General features: G+C 33.9%; 2 protein-coding genes across 4 annotated transcripts; one reads left to right on the top strand and one right to left on the bottom strand.

The window, feature by feature from the left end:
* Nucleotides 1–343: 343 nt before the first annotated feature.
* LOC129314429 (trifunctional UDP-glucose 4,6-dehydratase/UDP-4-keto-6-deoxy-D-glucose 3,5-epimerase/UDP-4-keto-L-rhamnose-reductase RHM1) lies at nucleotides 344–3,868 on the top strand. Its single transcript, XM_054957872.1, has 3 exons — nucleotides 344–498; nucleotides 1,356–2,923; nucleotides 3,003–3,868. The coding sequence occupies exons 2-3, from the start codon at nucleotides 1,364–1,366 to the stop codon at nucleotides 3,453–3,455; spliced, it is 2,013 nt and encodes a 670-aa protein (XP_054813847.1). The 5' UTR covers nucleotides 344–498; nucleotides 1,356–1,363; the 3' UTR covers nucleotides 3,456–3,868.
* A 3,801-nt stretch (nucleotides 3,869–7,669) lies between these two features.
* Nucleotides 7,670–19,487, bottom strand: LOC129313392 (alpha,alpha-trehalose-phosphate synthase [UDP-forming] 1-like). 3 transcript variants are annotated; one of them, XM_054956443.1, is made up of 19 exons: nucleotides 19,188–19,487; nucleotides 18,905–19,100; nucleotides 18,298–18,598; nucleotides 17,948–18,045; nucleotides 17,402–17,790; nucleotides 16,908–17,022; nucleotides 16,606–16,707; nucleotides 16,271–16,421; nucleotides 15,064–15,152; nucleotides 13,421–13,469; nucleotides 12,678–12,778; nucleotides 11,620–11,807; nucleotides 11,199–11,316; nucleotides 10,475–10,642; nucleotides 10,281–10,403; nucleotides 10,122–10,209; nucleotides 9,382–9,512; nucleotides 9,175–9,273; nucleotides 7,670–8,347 (listed from the first exon to the last, which is right to left on the bottom strand). In XM_054956443.1, the coding sequence occupies exons 3-19, from the start codon at nucleotides 18,572–18,574 to the stop codon at nucleotides 7,955–7,957; spliced, it is 2,679 nt and encodes an 892-aa protein (XP_054812418.1). In that variant the 5' UTR covers nucleotides 18,575–18,598; nucleotides 18,905–19,100; nucleotides 19,188–19,487; the 3' UTR covers nucleotides 7,670–7,954. The 3 variants fall into 3 exon arrangements, with proteins under 3 accessions (XP_054812418.1, XP_054812419.1, XP_054812417.1); XM_054956444.1 differs by having other exon boundaries at nucleotides 18,905–18,998; XM_054956442.1 differs by lacking the exon at nucleotides 18,905–19,100.
* Between the last annotated feature and the right edge of the window lie 831 nt (nucleotides 19,488–20,318).

Here is a 20,318-nt window from a genome sequence, read left to right as displayed (position 1 = left end):
ATTTTATATTTTTAAATGAATAGAGTATCATGTTAATATGGAAGATGGGATGCTCTAACATTGGGGATTTTTTGGCCCTGCGTGCCCGTGGACCCGTGGTCTTGACCTCACTTGATCACATACTCTTCATCCCCAGACCCCACCCAAGCCCCCTGTCCCCCCCTGATTATTATAATCATAATCACTTGAAAAGACGAGACGAGGGTCTCCGTGGTCCCGCTAAGGCGCTAACCGTCGATCATGTAATTTCACGAAGAGATGAGGGCAGTTGGGTAATTGTAACAGAACCTCTGGCTCCCCTTAACTGTCTCACATGATTATAGAAACGCGTATATAAGCACAACGGCCTCCGCCTTCCCCCTCTTCAGGGGACTTCCATATCTCTGATTTTGCCTTCCATTTTTGTCTCTCGAAAGTCTCTTTCTTTTCTTGGTCATTCTTCTTCTCTTCTCTTCGCTAGCTTCTTCGGCTGATCGGAGTGAATATCATTCCAATTTTGTAAGTTGATCTACTTCTCTGTTTTTGCAATTGTTTGTGATCTTTGTTACTTTTATGATCTGGATATCACGAATTTCACCTTTTGTAATTTTTGTTCTTTTAAAATGATTGAAATTTGCGGTAATGGTTGCTTTGTTTGATCTCGGTGTTTCCTAGTTTTCTTGGATCCGTGGTAATTGTGAGGGCGATCGTCATTGGAATTGAACGCTGTCCTTAAGTTGTCACTTGACTTCCTACTTTGCACCTTTTGAAAGTTCCAGCTGAAAAATTAGATCTGAACGTCGAAACGAGTTCTGTATGTAGTTTCAAGTACATTCGTATGCTTCAATCTGGTTGTTGTGTTTAATTATGTAAATTTTGCCGCATTTTAACATGCTTTTGCGTAATCTGGGTTTTAACGCTTACTTCTGCCCTCCCGTTGCTTGGAAAGAGCGTCAGCGGAGAGTAAAATTAGAGCTTCACGTATTCTGTTTTTTTTTCCCTCATTCCCGTAATTTGATAGCTGATTACTGTTGAATGTTATTGGCTTTTTTTTTTTTTTCTTTTCATCTGTATAATAGTGAAAATGTTTCCTTTGGTTCACTTTCTCTTGGAACACCGGTGAGCATTTAAGGAATGTACGATGATCATTAGAACAGTTATTTGTGTATCATTTTCCTGTAGACGGTCAATTTCCTCACGATTCTGTCCACTCAATTTTTTCCTTAGACGTCAGTCTGCTTTTTGATATGAGGTTGTTTCTGTTTACGATGATATTTACACCGGCTGATATGGCTATTATAGTCTTCATGTTTTATTTTTATGTTTTTATAATCTATTGAAATGATTTTTTCTGCTTGTTCTTCCTTGATATACAGTGCTTGACATGGCTTCATATACCCCCAAGAACATCCTCATCACTGGGGCAGCTGGATTTATTGCATCTCATGTTGCCAATCGCCTGATTCGGAACTATCCTGATTACAAGGTTGTTGTGCTGGACAAACTTGATTACTGTTCTAATTTGAAGAATCTCCTTCCTTCAAAATCATCTCCCAACTTCAAGTTCGTGAAGGGTGACATTGGAAGCGCTGACCTTGTCAACTACCTTCTCATAACTGAGTCCATTGACACAATTATGCACTTTGCTGCTCAGACCCATGTGGACAATTCATTTGGTAACAGCTTTGAGTTCACCAAGAATAACATATATGGTACTCATGTCCTGTTAGAAGCCTGCAAGGTCACTGGCCAGGTCAAAAGGTTCATTCATGTGAGCACAGATGAGGTTTATGGGGAGACAGATGAAGATGCTGTGGTGGGAAATCATGAGGCTTCTCAACTTCTTCCTACAAACCCATACTCTGCAACAAAAGCTGGAGCAGAAATGCTTGTCATGGCGTATGGTAGGTCATATGGGTTGCCAGTGATCACAACCCGTGGAAACAATGTTTATGGGCCAAATCAGTTTCCCGAGAAGTTAATTCCAAAGTTCATCCTTTTGGCTATGCAAGGAAAGCCTCTTCCAATTCATGGTGATGGTTCTAATGTGAGGAGCTATTTGTATTGTGAAGATGTTGCTGAGGCTTTTGAAGTAATCCTTCACAAGGGAGAGGTTGGTCATGTTTACAATATTGGTACTAAGAAGGAAAGAAGAGTTATTGATGTAGCTAAAGATATATGCACTCTTTTTAATAAGGACCCAGAAACTAGTATTAAATTTGTGGACAACAGACCATTCAATGATCAGAGGTATTTTCTGGATGATCAAAAGCTGAAGAACTTGGGTTGGTCCGAGAGGACCATATGGGAAGAGGGGCTGAAAAAAACCATGGAATGGTACACTAAGAACCCTGACTGGTGGGGTGATGTCTCTGGAGCATTGCTTCCTCATCCAAGGATGCTGATGATGCCTGGTGGAATGGAGAAATTTTTTGATGGATCTGAAGATGAGAAATCTGAATTTTATGGCTCAACTAATCCTAAAATGGTTGTTCCATCAACCAAGAGCGCTGGCTCGCAGAAACCTGCTTTTAAGTTCTTGATCTATGGTAGAACAGGCTGGATTGGGGGTCTAATAGGAAAGCTATGTGAGAAACAAGGGATTCCATATGAATATGGAAGAGGGCGCCTACAGGATCGTGTATCTCTTTTGGCAGATATCCAGAATGTGAAGCCAACTCATGTTTTTAATGCAGCAGGAGTCACTGGCAGACCCAATGTTGATTGGTGTGAATCTCATAAGACAGAAACCATCCGCACCAATGTTGTTGGCACTTTAACATTGGCTGATATCTGCAGAGAGCATGACCTCTTGATGATAAACTATGCCACTGGGTGTATATTTGAGTATGATGCAGAACATCCTGAGGGTTCTGGCATTGGATTTAAGGAGGAAGACAAGCCTAATTTCACTGGTTCTTACTATTCCAAAACTAAGGCCATGGTAAGTCTGTGTTCACGATAAACTTTAGCAATACTTTTATTATGAAATCCTGATGGTAACCCTTGAAATTTTTCCTCAGGTTGAAGAGCTCCTGAAAGAATATGACAATGTCTGTACTCTCAGGGTTCGCATGCCAATCTCATCTGATCTGAACAACCCACGCAACTTCATCACCAAGATCTCTCGCTACAGCAAGGTGGTCAACATTCCAAACAGCATGACTATCTTGGATGAACTTCTGCCAATCTCCATCGAGATGGCAAAGCGAAACTTAAGGGGCATCTGGAACTTCACAAACCCCGGTGTTGTCAGCCACAACGAGATCCTTGAGATGTATAGAGACTACATTGATCCCAGCTTCAAGTGGACCAACTTCAACCTGGAGGAGCAAGCCAAAGTGATAGTTGCTCCCAGGAGCAACAACGAGATGGATGCATCGAAGTTGAAGAAAGAATTCCCAGAGTTGCTTTCCATAAAGGAATCACTGATCAAGTATGTGTTTGAGCCAAACAAGAAAACTGGTAAAAACTAAGCAGTATAGATACATCAGAACTATCCTGCTCTGCGTTGGTGTCAGATTCCATAGCATTCAGATTCATTCATCATTTCATTGGTAGTTATATGCAGTCCCTCAGTGTAGTGGTTAATAATCATGGTTCTTTCTACCTGTCAGTCCTAATTCAGTGTTGTCTACCACTAAATAGCTTTATGTTTTTCTGCAAACTTGTTTTAATTTATAATTCTTTTGTTCCTGATAATATATCCCATTTTGTTGGTCATTCTTGTATTTCGTTGGCATTGGGATGTAATTTAAATTCCTTGTTCCATTAAGTAGCTAGTTGATGCGTTAGAACATTGATCTAGTGCAAGATGCAAGTGAAGTAGCGATGTATTTAAATCCATTACTTTCTGGATTATTATGAATGCGTATTTATTTTCCTTCCACATTTCTTACTTCATATCATTGAGCTTTGTGGTACTCTCTTTTTGTCCGTTGCTTCCTCTAGTAACTTTGAAGTAATTGAAGTATGATGAGTGAGTGATAATAAAACATATTTTAAAGATAAAATTAGAGAGTGCAAGATGATAAAATGAACTCTTTATTGAACAGTTTGGCTCCATACACTTGCATATTTTATATTGATGATTGATTCTTTTTTTTTTTTTTTTTGGGGCCAGTATGATTGATTTCATTTAACTTTGAATGGTTAGAACATGCTGTAAATTTAATGTGTAACTAGGAAGAATGGTAATTGACACGGATAGATTAACAAAGTAAAAACATAATTTTTCCCCTTTCTTATTTTGGCTATTTAGGATTTTTTTTTTAAATCTCCGTAAAGGCATTTTCACGCACATTAACGTAAATTTAAGTTTTTCGTAGCCATCAATTGGTTGCATAATGCCAAAGAAAGATAAAAAATATAAGAAAGGATGTGAAAAAGGAAAATTTGAATATGCAAGTTTAGTTTCGTATGAAATGATTTTTCCCCGGATACAATATGATTGTTGTAGATTAAACAAAATCATGACTTAAATCAATAAAGATTATATAAATACTCGTATCATATTTTTAGGAGATTGCGTACATTTGAGCCAACTCTTTTTTGCCCCATATTTAGATCTTTTTAAAAAAAAATTGAAAAGTTTTTTAAACTCAAATAGTACGTGATTCGAACCAAGGTTGTTATATATGTGTGTGTGTATAATCTTTAACAATAATTATTTTTACAATAATTAATAAGATAAATCCTTCAATTTTAAAATTTCAAATTTCCTTAATTTTTATATAATTAAATTTCAAATCATTTCATTATTTTTTTTAAAAAATATACGTATCTATCTTAGTTTATTAACTTAAGGTTTCACTTCTGGCAACAAAAGAAAGAAAGAAAGAAAGAAAAGCCAAAAAAAAAAAAAAACCCAAGATTTTGTTTGGTTTCTAAAATCGAAGGCCTGTAAATGGAAATAGAATTACGAATTGAATAAAATGAAAAGATGTTATTAAAAAAAGAAAAATGAAAAAAAATATGTTTGATAAGATTTAAAAATAGAAAGCAACAAAAAGTTAAAGGTGATTTTGACAATTCATTTTTTCCCACTCTCTTTTCATATTAACTATTAAAGACGTATTGGAAATATATAAAGTATAGTCCACAAAATATGGCAAAGAAGTTATCGGATGAGACCTAAGGATTTCAACCTTCCACATTTACTCAAGAACCTAGGCTTAGTAATCAAGTCAACAATTAGTTTACAAGGTACATAACTTAGGCTGGAAGATCTTTATTTTCTTTTCATACAATTATATGATATCTAATGTTATCCAGTCAAATTCAGACACTCAATTGAAAATAATTCTTCTAGTCAAAAATTAAAAATAATTCTTTAAAGACATTTATTACAATCATAGCTAAACTAAAATCTGATATTTTGTTTTACAAAAAAAAAATTGAGATCTTGTACTTAACCCATCATAGTTTCTTATTCAAATCAATCCTAGTGATGTTTGAATGAGAGAAATAATCAATTTTTTACTCAAAAATCAATTTTTTGAGTCAATTTATTCAAATAGTCAAAAAAGGTCAAAAATCAATTATGCGCTAAGATGTGCGTTTTTCCATAGGCTCTCACGACCAACTTTGGAAAAGTTGTTCAAAAGTGTTGGAAAAAATTATAAAAAAAAATCCAAAAAAATTATAAAAAAAGACAAAATATTAAATAAAAATAAAATCAAACTCTCTTCTCTTAATTTTTTTTAATAAAATTCAAATTTTATATCCTTAAAAATTAATGTTTGATATTTAAGAATTAAATTATATAATAATTTATATAACTAAAATTAATTCTGATTAAATTATCCAAACATCTTCAATTCTGTTAAAATTAATTTTAAAAAATAGTATCCAAATAGATTACGTTATAATATAATCAATTATAATTAAAATTTATCATTTAATCAATTATTTTTATAATATATTATACTCAATTAAAATTAAATTGTTGCTTAATTGGTCTGGCTAAGAGGTATTTACACCTTACTTTTGGTCGCATGTTTAGAAGTTTGACCATAATTAATTTCATAATTTGCCGCAACGCGTGAGTCAACTTGCAGAGTTGACCGGTTACCCCTTCAAGGCAAGCCAATTAACTTTTGCACTCCACATCATATTTAGCTCATAAACTCTATATGACTCGCTGGCAACTCGGTCTGCCGCGTGTTTGACTCAGTATTTTCTAGCTAGTTGTGAGTTGTGAGCAAGTTGGGTTTTGTACACATTGGATCATGGGAAGTCCACGAGTCGTTTGTCTTCTTTGTTTCGGTTGACTGTGCCGCCACACAATTATTAGCGACAATTTTGAATTTTGAATTCAAAGCATACAAACTGGCAACGAGTTTGGCCCAACTCTCTCCGTCACGCTCCATCCTCGTTGTTCACATGTTGAAAATATCTTAAAATAAAATTATAAAAAGAAAAATTACAGATTTGTCTCGAGAGCAGGGAAATATTTGGAAACTAATTTTGAAGTGGGAAGAGATAAGAATCTTATATATCAAGTTTTGCACAACCTCAAGCTTGAAAAGCAAGGACTCACAAGCTATGAAGCACGCATATTTTAAATTGTTTCACATATCAATATCGATTTAAATTGCTTCATGTATTGGTATCGTGTGCGATATTAAGACTCATTAATACTTTTAAATTTTAAAATTTTTTTATTTTCAACACGTATCTAATAATTTTAAATTGTAAGTTAGTACTTTAAAATCAATACTTCACAACTACTTTTAAGAAATTAAATTTTGTTAAATATTGTGATATTATTTTTTTATTCATAATATATTTTTGTGATTTTCTTTTAAAATTAAAAATTACATTCCATAAAAATTAAGTTTTAGATATAAGAAGATAAAAATTACATTTTTTAAATTATAAAAATGTATGAATATAATCTTTTAGCATGTAAATCCTAGGTGAGGAATTATCCGTAGAGACTAGGCAATAGGCAATTAGTATAGATAGAATAAAACTACAAGTAATGATTATGTTTTGCTTGATATTATTTTACATAACTGTATATGTATGCTATTTTGGATAATTTCTAAATTAAAATTATATTTTTTATGTTTTTTTATTATTATATATATACACATAAAAAACGTATCATATAATATTTTTTCAAAATGAAAATATTGAAGTATGGGATACGTGCATCATAGATCATAAGCCAGAAGAGTTGCTCTTGTAAACTCAATAGCTATGGTCATTTTAAAAAAAAAAAATCAGTAGCTAACCCATGTATTTATCTGCTATTTTATTCATATTTTTTTATAGACAAGAAAAATAGGTAAGATTCTAAAGATTCACTAGAATTAGAACATGCCTCTAGGTTTTAAAAATGTTTATAAAAATAGTTATAGATTGCCATCAATAAAGTTGTTGCATGTGAGTTTTATTCTATATATTACTACCTACGTTTTTTCATGAGATGGATACGCTTATAGGTAACCTTTTAGGGTGACGTTATTGTCAAAAGATTCATTTGTTGAGATGGGAGGGATCAAATAGAGATGCATGAGAACAAAAATATTGACCCATAAACCTATATTCTTAGATTGACAGCATCATTTATTTGTTTTCTTTTTCCCCTATTTCTTTCCTGTTGGAAGGCTGTAACACTTTTTTGACATTATAACTACAGACCTAAGAATGCTTGACCGGACAAACACACAAAGAATGAGACTTAATGAAGGATGGGAGAGAGCATTTTACTATTTTATGTGGATGGGACTGGAAGAAAGAAGAAGAAAGAAGACAAGTATGTGCAGGATTTTTAATTCTCTGCTACATCAGCATACTAATCAGCATAGCATATATGATCTAGTTTGTCATGATCAAACAGACACAAATCCATGATCTTACACTCATTTCTGTGTGTTGCTCCGCAGTATCATCTTCGGTTGGGAAAATGGGTTGACATGGTTACTTCAGAGCATCCTTAAAATGCCAAAAAGCTTTTTTTTTTTTTTTAAGTGGAGGATAAAGAGTTCAAAGACGCGCCTGCCAGTTTCTTCAGAAAAGCAACAACATCATCTGATGATGATCCAAGCATATACCTAGCAGTCGATTGAGTTCGCCCGACAGCACATGAGAAGTAATTCTCCTTCTTAAGGTTTAGGATATCCCATGAAATTGTTTCAGTTCCAAGGTTTGGAATCCAAGGTACACCACGGATCTCAGAATTTGACTTTGGCCTTAGTGAATTACTTTGGGATGCCTTTGGTCCACTTTTACTGGCTGGAGTCTTCGATGGCAATCTCTTCTCAGCACAAAACTCAACTCTGTCAGTCTCCTTTGCTCGTGGAAGATCCGAATCAGTAGAAGGAGAGCTCGGCTCGAAGAAGGTAAAAACATCTTCATCCTGCAACAATCAATGGCATTAAATGAAGTTGCTCCATTGTGTATCTTTATTGGTTAAAGGAAAAAGAAGGAAGAATGAAACTTTTAGTCCCTCAACTTTGTCTCAATTATTGATTTAGTAATTTCAAGTTTAATTTTTATCAATTTAATCTTTAAAGTTTGCATCCGTTATTAATTTGGTCCTTATTATTTTAAGAAGAGGTAACATTGTTAAATTTTGCTAATATGGATAACAAAATATTGATTATAGCCATGTAGATTAATGAAAAGAAGTATAATTATCTAGGTAAGAAAAAAATAGACTCAAATTTTAACAAACAAAAGAATAAAATGCAGCGTAAATGACTAGATTAATAAAAATTAAACTAACTTGAGAACTAATTTATTCTCATATAACTACATATACATGACAAATTATCAATATACTTTACACATTAGATTAATTTGAGAGTTAACTTGTGTTTAAAAACTTAAAGAACTAACAAGATAATTTAAGAAAATGTAAGAGACCAAATCAATAAAAATTAAACTTGAAGGACTAAATCGATAGTGAGGCAAACTTAGCAGACTAAAAGTTTCATTATCCAAAAAAAAGAAATGTAATTTTATCAGCTGCAGGACATTGAAGAGTCATCAGGTAGTCAAATTCTCTATTTGTTCCCCACTTCTAGGAAAATATAGTAATGTACCGTATATTCCATCATTTTATTAAACAGAACTTCCAGGAAAATTAGTTCTTTGTAGCATTTATAAACAGAATCTCATATAAAATAGAATGACAAGATAATGAAAATAGTTCAGAAAGAATAAAATGAAAATATAAATCACCTTTGCCAGAAAATGTCCTATACACAGGACATAATCAAACGGTGATGTCATGGATTTACAGTGTACTATGTGACCTAGGATGCGGTCCATAGCTGCTCCCTGATTAAACAGATAATGTTGAAGCAAACACTAATGCCAGCAAAAAAACAAAAAAAGAATTCAGGTGACACAAGTGAGAAATGTCAATTATTATAAGAAACAGTTCACCTTTGTTACACCAACGGCACGAATTTCAACAGATCGGCTACCATGAATGACATCAACTGGTGCATTAGAGATTGGACCTGTCCAGAGATGCTGCAGCATGTCCCTTGCTTGAAGTCTTCCAAATTCAACATCTGCAATTGTCATAAGGGGATATGAAACTATCGTAATGAAGAAAATAAATAAAAGACTAAAGTGCACCTCTAATTTTTTAATTTTATATAAAATTTCATTTTGATCTTTTAACTTTATAAAGTATTTTTTTTGGTCATTTAACCCTAGCACCATTTAGTTTCAATCATTTAAATATTGACAAAACACTATCAAATGTTAATATATTAAGTTTAATTTTTTAAAAAGAAAAACTTAATTTTGGATTTCTGTACTTTGCTCGCGTTTTGCTATTAGTTCCTACACTTTTTTCGTTATTTTAGATCCCTCCATGAACAAAATGTAGGGACCTAAAACAATAAAAAACAAAAGTGCAGGGACCTAAAACACTGAAAAAAAGTACAGAGACCAATAGCAAAACACTAGCAAAGTGTAGAGATCCAAAGTAATGTTTTCCTTTTCTAAAATAACAATGATTGATACAAAAAGTAATCTTTTGAAACTAACGATACTAGAATTATAAAACTGAAAAAATACTTTATAATAAAATTAAGCGACCAAACTGAAACTTATGTAAAGGATCAAAAGCACACTTTAGCCAGAAAATATCTTCAGAAAGATAATTTAAGCACCTGCATATTTGTAATTCCACACGATTGATGTTGCCCGTTCTTCAAAATGTGACCGGGGTGTTCTTTCGGTGAAGTACTCAATAACATGCTGAAAACACAGGATCAGGATTGTACATTGGAAACATGAAGGGAAAGGACAAGAACTGGAACTTAATGAACCTTCACACTATCAACCCATTCCATATTCAGAAGCTCTGGCATTGTTGACATCCATTTTCCTTTTGCATGGTGTATAAACATCCCATTCTCGGCGGCCAACCACAGGTCATACTCCCTAAAATTCTGAAATAGTAGCAAGTTAAAAGGGCAATAAAGCAGTTCATAACAACTAGGGAAAAAGTGTGGCAATTTACCTCCTCTAAGACTATTCTATCACTTCCACTAAGAACAATAATAGTGGTATTTGGGTCACTGCATAGTTCTGTCAATGGCTGTTTTAATTCTGGATGCACATTAAGTTCCATTTCTTTAATCTGACCACCTTTTTTCCCGACTGGTTCAGTTAAACATCCATTGAATCCCTGTAATGTGCATCACCAAATTAAAAAAATGATACACACACGTGCGTGCTCACACACGTTCACATGCATACATTCACTTCCACATATGTATATAATTTCTAATGTATAGAGTTCATGATTTCTCTGTAGTGAAAAATGGTTAGCAAACTAAAAACACCAAGTTTTTCAATGCTAATTGTCCTGCTCTGAAGGTTGCAAAATAATAGAAAGCTGGACAGTGATATAAAACTACTACTGAGAGAAATTCTACTTATAACATCAGTGTTGCCACATGTACAAACAAGAATGCAAAGGTACATGAATTTTGACATAACATATTAATTAAATATTCGTAGCTTCCTTCAGTTATTATTGCCTTAGCAGCAACATGTCACCTTCCGTCAAGAGACACCCTAACTCCCCCCCTTCTCACCATATTCAGGAAACAATCAAGTTGGTGGGTAGAAGGGAACACTAAGGGAAAAAAAAATTAAAGTCAAGGAAGAAAAAAAGCTGAATTTCTTTTTTGATGGACAACTATTTATAGAATCACAGGCCTTGAGATCAGACAGCATACCAAAATGATCAATCGATTAGTTGACTGCAGATAATGTTCCACTGCATCCTTGGTTGGAAGTGGGGCTGGAGCTTGTCTTGTCCTTCGTTGTTGCTCAGCAACAGTTTCATTTAGTTCACTGAAAGGTATTCAAAAGATAAATACTTCACAGCAGCATTAATCTACAACTAAGTTCCAAGAAATTGTTCTATCTTCTCATATGAACTAAAATCCGATATGCATCACTTGATTTTACTACTACTAAATATACAATGGGTAGAGGAGCATGCACTAAGAAGAATGTAAAGTTAAGAATGACTACCAGAATTATGGTCAAAATCTAACCTCAGACAGTGATCCAAGAAGTTTCCTTTCACGCATTCTTAAGCTTCCAATGCATCAAAAGAGGTATTCAGTTTACTATTCTACATTATATGTGTACCTTACAAGAGTTCCTGCCCATTCCTGAGCAGTGTGGGTTTTTACATGTGAGAAGTTGTGTGCATGCCGCTTCTCTCTTTCCTCAGATGGCATATTCAGAGCCTGGTCAATTGCAGCAGCAACTTCTGTGATGTTCCAAGGGTTAACCAGAATTGCACCAGCACCTAGAGACTGAGCAGCCCCAGCAAACTACAGGGAGTATAAAAAGTTTAAGGTGCCAGATCAACAGTGAATACATCTAGGTGCATGAATGAGATATGCCAAAAGCAATTTAAATAGACCAGAGAGGAGACACATTTTGATTAATCAAGATGATGGCCACACATCCAATATCATCACATCAACAAAGATAAACAAAATGCCACTATTTTCATCATCTACCCAAGGTGCTTCAGGTGAAAAAAGTTTAGACAAAATAAGTGCAGAGTTGCAAGGGGCTGGACATAGAAAATCTGAACAGTTTAACTGGTGATTTGATACATTGATTGTGTTGGGTATGACAGCATGTAACAAACTAACAAAAAACAGTGCCAGTTAGAAGGCCTGTTACGTAGCATGGCTAATGGAAAATCATAAAATCCAGTAGAAGTAGGAAACTCTAGTTTAGAGACATTTAAGTTTAATGTATTTTCTGATTTTCTGGCTCCTTTTTTTTTCACTTTTCTTATATTTTGGGTTCCCTACAAATAGCCCAATACTACTGTAAATTTTTTGCACAATTCAAACCAATTGAACATCAGTTGCTTGTATCATTCTATCCCAATTTTTTCCTTCCTCTTTTTTCCCCGTTTCTCCCTCTTCCAGATTCCTCTTTTCATTTTCTCCCCAAAATTTGAAAAGTCTGTCAAGTGTTTCAGAACAATGGCCGCTGGTTGAATCAGTCACATAGCTTACTGAGGGATGGATTTAAGATATAATGATAGTCAAAACATTCTAATAAGGAATCCTAGCAAGTTTGAAATTTCTATCTTCCAACATCTGATTGCATCATCTAACAATAATTCAAAATCAACATAACCTGAGCCAAGAAGAAATACACAGAGAGGTTTATGTAATTACTTCGCTAAGAATGAGTACCCCCTTCTTCCTCTCCTGGCAGGCCACATATTCATAACTGACAAGATTCATCCCATCCCTCAAAGACGTGACAAGGGCTACATCTGGTTAAGAATTATAAAGAAGAAAATGGTGAAACATTAGAAGAAAAGTTACAATTAAAAAAATATGAAGTCATAAATAAAGGTAAAAATCAACACAGAAACAAACACCAATTCTTTTTAATGAGTTCTACGACAGAGCAATCAGACTCTTTGGTCACAAGGTAACTTGTATCAGAAGTCACAAACTTGGTGCCAGGGAAGCAAATCTAAAGTGTAACTTCTCTGAGGAATTTCTGAAAGTTTTAAAAGAGCTGGAGTCTGCATTATCAATTCATACATAGGTGGAATGGGGAAATAGGAAAAAGAAACCAAAAATCTACATAGATCATTATCTAGAATTTCTGGCAGAGACTAAAAATAAAACTGACACTTCTAGAATGGCCAGTTTGATTTTCATAAAACATAGCATTGAAATTTATGCCCAAAATAAAGTTTCCAAAACACAGAATTCCAGTTTAAAAAGACGCAAAATATTAACTTCACACACACAAATGATCAATTGACCATTTGAAAAGAGAAGAGACTCGGAAGATGTCATAGTTCAGGATAGACAAATCATTAAGATGGTGAGAGCCAAATCAAAGGATCATTGACAGGGAAGTGCAGTTTAAACAAAATAAACTGAAAGTGCAGAAAGTTTACCAGTTACAGCATACAAAGCACATAGTTTATGAAACTCAAGAGAGCGATCCTGTAGACAGAACAAAAGCATCAGGTTATCAAGCATTGTCTTCAATGAGTCCCAGAACCAACAAGTGCTGTTATATGGTAAAAGTGTCTAGTATCACAGACCAGTACTGATTAAAATTAAAAGATCATAACAACGAATAAACCCTCCACCATTAGTCATTCTAGGATTCATTCATTAATTTTGAGAGATAGAGGGGAGCAAGGGTTTCAAATTCTAAGGTAAAAACCAAAAAGTGAAGCAAAAATGGAACTATGTTATCAGTCCTACCAATGACTGGTGACTAATCCACTTGGAAGATTTTATCATCTTTTTTTGTCAATAATTGGATGCTACACACATCTGTTAAAAGTGTAATATCTTATACTCTAAAAAGTAATGATATCCTTCCACCAAATAAGAGTTAAGAAGTATGAACTGAACCTGCAATATATGATTAAGAAGCTTATCTAAGTGTTCTACAAAGCCAACTGCTTAATTGTGGTGTAGAAGTAGCTGACTCTGATATTGACAGTTAATAACATAGTTGTCAAGAGAATTAGTTAGTTAATTAGAGTTCAACTGTTATGTAGCCATATAACAGAATAAGGAGGGATGAGATGACAGTTCATGAGCTCAGTGTTCTTACTTGAAAGTCTATCTATTATCTATTCCCCAATCATTCTATTTCCTTCTCTTCTATCCGTAATTCCTCATAGATTAAACTCGGAGATTGCCATAGAATTGCTAAACAGAAGTCATATAATAACAAATTATTACCATCATTGCTTTTATTTATCAAAAACAGGCATTTCAAAGAATGTTCTGTATAAAAAAATCATATTGCTTTACTATGATTTCTAATTACTCAATTTCACTTATTCTGCTAATAGAACCACCTCACACAAACCAGAAACTGATCTTAAATATTTATCTGGCCATTTAAAATATGAAGATTGGTTATCTTAGAAAATTTAGGACTCAACTAGGGCCGTTTTGAAACAACGTGACACTAACTAACTAAGCTGCATCCAGGTTCACGTCCTACATGACAAAAGGTCCCGCAGAACATCTCATGTTTACCAAATTTCTTTAGTCTATTTGGAAAGATATTGAGGGAACCGAAATAATTTATTAAACTTGGTAAGAAGAAAATGCTTTTGTCTTCTTATTTGAAAAATGAAAATGATTTTCATGCAATTTAAACAAGAGGGGAATAAAAATGAAGAAAACATAATAAAATAGAGAATCAATCATAACTGGTTTAGGCTGACAATGTCCTTTGTCAAGACAGATAATTGCACAATTTAAGATGCTTTCAAGTTTATAGTTAAATTATCTAAATTTTTTGAAAGATTAATTATGCTGAAACAAGATAATATCAACTTCACTTCTAAATTGCATCCCTCCCAATCATTCTCCTCATCTCATCCATCTTAAATAAAGTGTTGGTATAAATAGATATCAAGATAGAAGCTAATAAAGTCACACGAATGAGGTAAATCAGATCATCCAACAAGATTTAAAGTAAAAGTTCGCAGAAAAGAATGTCCTTAACATGTGATCATGTGTAATTATTATAGTCATCTTTATCAGAGTATCAGTGTTAAGACTGCACCAGGTGAAGTACAGGAACAGCAGTCAGTGTTCCAAATCTTCCATTAATGCGACCAACAATTTCATGAACCTGGCTTGTAAGCTTTTGATCTGTGAAAGTGGAAGAAATAAGTTGACTATCAAAATTCTGAAAGCATAAATAGCACCCTACTTCAAAAGAGAAAAAGGCCAAAGAAAGGAGAGGAAAAAAGCAAACACTTGACAGGCCAATGAAACATGCTCCCTCAAAAAGACTACCAGAAGACAGACATCAGAAGATGTAAATATATTTAGAACTCAAGATCCACAACAAAAATGATGTGATAGTGCTTTGAAGAGAGTGGAATAAATCAATGTAAACCCAACGTTCAAGAAGTTCCCCCCCCCAATATAGTCATGTCTCTCAGGAACAAAGAGAGAGCTAAAAAATGGGAGATTTCACCGAATCTACAGTAATATATTACAAATAATTGCCACTCATTCAGACCTCACTAGTGAGATTTATAGAGGTTATGTAAAAGGGAAAGACATAGGTAGCTAGCCTTACATACTTAACAAACCTTTATCCAATCAAATCAAGATAATTGGATTTTAATGTATTAATGATATTAATAACAAGAGTTTGTTATAGAATATATAATCTATAAAAGATCCATATGTCTTGATTTAATTAGAAACAAGCACCTTAAGTATATAAGTTTTTCCTTATGTAAAATATGCATGTATTCATACTTGTAAAATAATAACATTTTTGTTAGGAACAAATATCAGTATTTCATTCTTACAAGTCACACCAACTAACTATGAATCTTCAATAAGAATGAATATTGTTGATACAATGAATCTTCATAAAATGAATTTATAATGCATGTTCCACGTGCTACAAAAAAGCAATATCAAAATACCATTTTCCTAGAACAGCAATCTTTAAATATATTTACATTCCACCACATTCAGTATTACATGCTTGCAAACAAATGAGTTGAAGTATAGCACCGTACTCATTTCAGTATGTGAATTTCAACTTTGTTTTCTGTTTCAAACTCATCAAAAAGGCGTGTTGACTTAGTTCTAAAACAAAATTACAATTTCAATAGTTCAGGGCAGCATAGGAAAATACTCCATCTTCCAGTGCAATAAGTGAAGAAACATCATAGCAGAAGCCTACTTTGAATAATGTTATACTTTAGAAGCCACAAGAACATGACAAAGTAATGTAAGTATCATACATTCAAGAACATCTGTTCTTGTTGGCACAGCAATTTGAACCAAAACTACTTTATCACGCCAATAGGCATTCTCTTCCAGAAATTTTTCAAATGCTAGAATTTTCTGAGGAATTCCCTTAATCATATCAAGGCGATCAACGCCTAACATTACCTGACATGTCAGAAAAATGCTAATTAATAAATCATGTCAAAGATATAAATCAAATACAAAAAATAGAAAAAAAATATAATCATATGTCATACCACTCATTTATAGGGGAAAAACCATAAATTAGAAAGTGGCTTTTTCAGGAGAAAAATTACTGAAAGCCGCTGACACGAAGTAAAAGGTGCACCTTTCTGCCTCTAAATCTTTCTTCGAATTCTTTGATGCTATCCTTAACTTGAGGAAGCTCAAGTGCACGTACGAATCGATCTGAGTCTATCCCAATTGGAAACTAACATTCAAGGGAAAAAGAAGCAAATAAGTGGTTCTATATTTAAATTCATCATTATATCATGTCAAAACTAAAGCTAAGTGTTAAATTTTCTCTTTTTCCTTTTCTTATTTTCCTTTTCACAGGTAAAGCTTGAAGTGAAAAGTTTAATACGTTATGTAAAATAACACGCATAGCAATGAGCACAATTGATTACTTACTGCAGTAACTCGAGTCAACCTCCCTTGATCCTCAACCCCTTTAGGTGTACCCTCAAGCCCAAGGATGCGAGTACAAGCGCTAACAAAGTGCCGTGCATAATCATAGGTGTGAAAACTGCTAGAAAAAAAATGCACTTGTGCATGTAAGAAACAAAAGAAAGGAAAGACAGAAAAATAACAATAATAAAACCACATACAGATTAATGGAAGGAAACTCTTAAAAATCATTAATGGGTAACCATAGGAGATGAAAGGGTTCAAGGTAAACAGAAGAAATGAAAACAAGAGAAAATGTCAAACAAAAACAATATGCATCATTTGCAAAGTTCATGGTTAATGAAAAGAAGGCAGAGCTTGATACAAAGCATTGTGATCTCTGAAATTCTCAAAGGGTCTCGTCATTTAAGTATGATAGGGAACCAAACAGAATGAGAGGAATGATAGTAATTATAAAAAAACCTTATGCCTAAATGGAGGAGCAAGCTGGAACTTACGCAACTAAATCAGCTGCAATAACAGAATGCAGGAGCTCTGATCTAGATGGCAGCATCCTATGAATTTCCGAAGATGGAAATGGTGTATGGAGAAACCAGCCAACTTTCATGTTTCTGTCATAATCCTTTAGGAATTTTGGAAGAAACATGAGATGGTAATCATGGCACCAAACAACATCACCCTCCTGATAATGCTTTTTCACAACATCAGCAAACATTTGATTTGCTTTCTTATACGCTTCAAACTGAGATTGGAAATTCTTTGTGGTGGCAAGGCGATCTTCTTGTGGAAGTCCAAGGTAATGTAGAAGGGGCCACAAGATGTTGTTGCAGTAACCATTATAATATTGATGAACAATCTCTTCATCAAGAAATACCGGAATGCACCTCTGCAATATAGGTTTCAAGCAAAAGAAGAATCTGAAAATTTATAAAAACCTTCACCGCAAATTCTGTATCATCTAATGATGAAAATACATAAATACATGACCGTGTATTGCATTTTGAAAATCTCATAATTTATTCAAGAGATATAAGACTTCGTACCTTTTCAGCCAAAGCTTTAGCAAGCGTCTTCTGTCCAATCTCATCCGACACATTGACACCAGCCCAACCTATCCAAATTGCCTCAAACTCCTTGAGACCTTTGTCAATATATGCAGTCATGTTAGATAACTTTTTCTATATCAAGAGACCAAGTTTAGACCCAAGGGTAACGATCATGTTCTCTGAAACCCACTTTTCTAAACCAATAACGATATATCTATGATTAGAAAAACAACAGTATATCATATACAAATGTTTGAAAGGATATACAGCCCCTTAGAAATTTGATGTAACAAGAAAAGTATAAATGAAAGAAAAAATGAATGAATAGCAGCGTAATCAATACCAACCTAGAAGAGCAGTCACAAGACCACCAGCACTCATCTCCATGGACCACGAGCCTTCACTTGTCCTAACTGCGGAGACTGGCAGCCTGTTGGCCACCACCAAAAGTCGTTGTCTAAAAGGCCCCCCATGATTATAACCATTTGATTTGTTCAAATGAGAGACCTTGCTACTTAGCTCACTTTCTCTTAATACCCCTTCAGCGCGACTGGGAAAATAATGAGAATTATCGCAACCATTATACTTATTTCCAGCACTATGATCAATCCGAAAGCGAACCATTGAACATCTCAACAACTTCCTCCCCTGCATTTTGACAGGACGATTTATTATTATGAATACACAACCCAAAAAAATTCTGGAACTTCTCCAATCTAGTTTGCTAATAACACAGAATATCAAAGTTGTTGATCTTGGTCAAAAGAAGTAGAATCATCAATTCACTATAAAATACATCATACGTGATTGTATGAATAGTGCGGCAGCGGGAAAGTATGTATTTATTCCAGAGAGGAACAAGAAAATTAAGCGCATAAAGAGGACAGAATATTCCTATGGCAAAGTATAAAATAGTTTACTTCCTGGGAAAAATAGAAAGCCCTTGAAATGTACCAATAGAGAGAGAATGAAATTCACAGAAGTAGAGAGGAACGGGTTGGGCTCATTCCTTGGTTCTTCACTAAGGATATTGTCTTGCAAGCTTCACCTTCACATCCAAATACGAAGGGTACATCACCTTCCTTGGAAGTAGATATCAAAGATTGCAGAAAATCAAAGTCCAAGGGAGCGTTTAGTGCAGCGCACGATTCTAGAAGCACAGCCGATTCAGACGAAAATGATAGACACGTTGCATGAAAGAAAAGCATTGAAAGAGGTGGGAAAGCAAGAAGCTTACCAGAATACCAGTCAAACTCCGAGTCTGACTCAGAAGTCACCACCTTGAAAACAGGAGAGAAATCTGTGCAGAGTTGTCACAAGCTTCTGCTCCGATAAATCAAAGATCAGTGAAGCATTCCTTCCAACACAGCAAAAGTGGCATCCGCAGAAAAAGAGAGAAAGGTAGGGAGAGAATGGGAAACCCGCATATTGCGAGAAGCAGAGAAATTGGGGAGCAAGAGACGATTAGAAACAATACAATGAGTGATAAGGGGCGCTTGATGAGAAAACTGAAAAGGGAACATTAAAATTACACAGCCACACTTACAGGCAGAATCACGATCGAAAAGTAAGTAAAGAAAAAGGAACATTAAACTGAAACCCGCATATTGCTTGGTTGTCAGTGTATCACACACACACACACACACACACACACACATAAAGGGACAAAAATCCAACTCACGTATTACCAGCACAGTAAAATTCATTTTTGACGTAGAAATATTGTGTGTGTAGGTGTGTGTAGATTCTCTTAGTAAACAGGAAAGATGACAAATAAATAGTCTCGAAATAATTAAATGGTAAATAAACACCACAAAATGTGATAATTACCATGAAGATTTTAAAAACTTATTTAACATTTTTTTGCAAAATTATGTTTCTTTTTTTGTTTTGACTGACAATATTATGTTTCTAATCCTAAGCAAAATAATAGAAACTTGTTAATACATAAAGTGATATTATCAATATCAAAAGAAAAGTTATTAATATAGGAAGCATAGTTATTAATTTAATTATATAACTTTATCTCAGTAATTAACAAATTCAGTTTAAATATTAATAATATAATTGATCATAACTTTAATTTACTCATGTTTAGTCATGTGATAACAAACATGTTTTTTAAATTAACAATTTCAATTTAATGATTAACAACTTTAATTTAAATATTAACAATAGAGTTGATTATAACTTCAATTTAGTTATGCAGTTATAACTATGCTTCCTATATTAATAACTTTAATTTCAATATTAGTAGCTATGCTTTTTATTATTTTGTTTAAGGTTAAAAATATAATTTTATAAGAAATTATGTTAAATAAGTCCCCAAGAACTTTATAATAATTATCTCATATTGTGATAATATTTT

The sequence above is a fragment of the Prosopis cineraria genome, unplaced genomic scaffold (assembly GCF_029017545.1).
Source record: "Prosopis cineraria cultivar Desert tree isolate PC_DT_omini unplaced genomic scaffold, ASM2901754v1 PC6, whole genome shotgun sequence".
NCBI classification, from domain to species: domain Eukaryota; kingdom Viridiplantae; phylum Streptophyta; class Magnoliopsida; order Fabales; family Fabaceae; genus Prosopis; species Prosopis cineraria.
This window is presented reverse-complemented; position numbering and strand designations above follow the sequence as displayed.

Coding starts and splice junctions, on each gene's coding strand:
- LOC129314429 (XM_054957872.1), top strand. CDS start 1,364: ATGGCTTCATATACCCCCAAGAACATCCTCATCACTGGGGCAGCTGGA. Junction 2,924..3,002: donor ATTCCAAAACTAAGGCCATG/GTAAGTCTGTGT, acceptor ATTTTTCCTCAG/GTTGAAGAGCTCCTGAAAGA.
- LOC129313392 (XM_054956443.1), bottom strand. CDS start 18,574: ATGGTTCGCTTTCGGATTGATCATAGTGCTGGAAATAAGTATAATGGT. Junction 16,708..16,907: donor GGTTGACTCGAGTTACTGCA/GTAAGTAATCAA, acceptor CTTGAATGTTAG/TTTCCAATTGGGATAGACTC. Junction 11,317..11,619: donor TGGGCAGGAACTCTTGTAAG/GTACACATATAA, acceptor AATACCTTTCAG/TGAACTAAATGAAACTGTTG.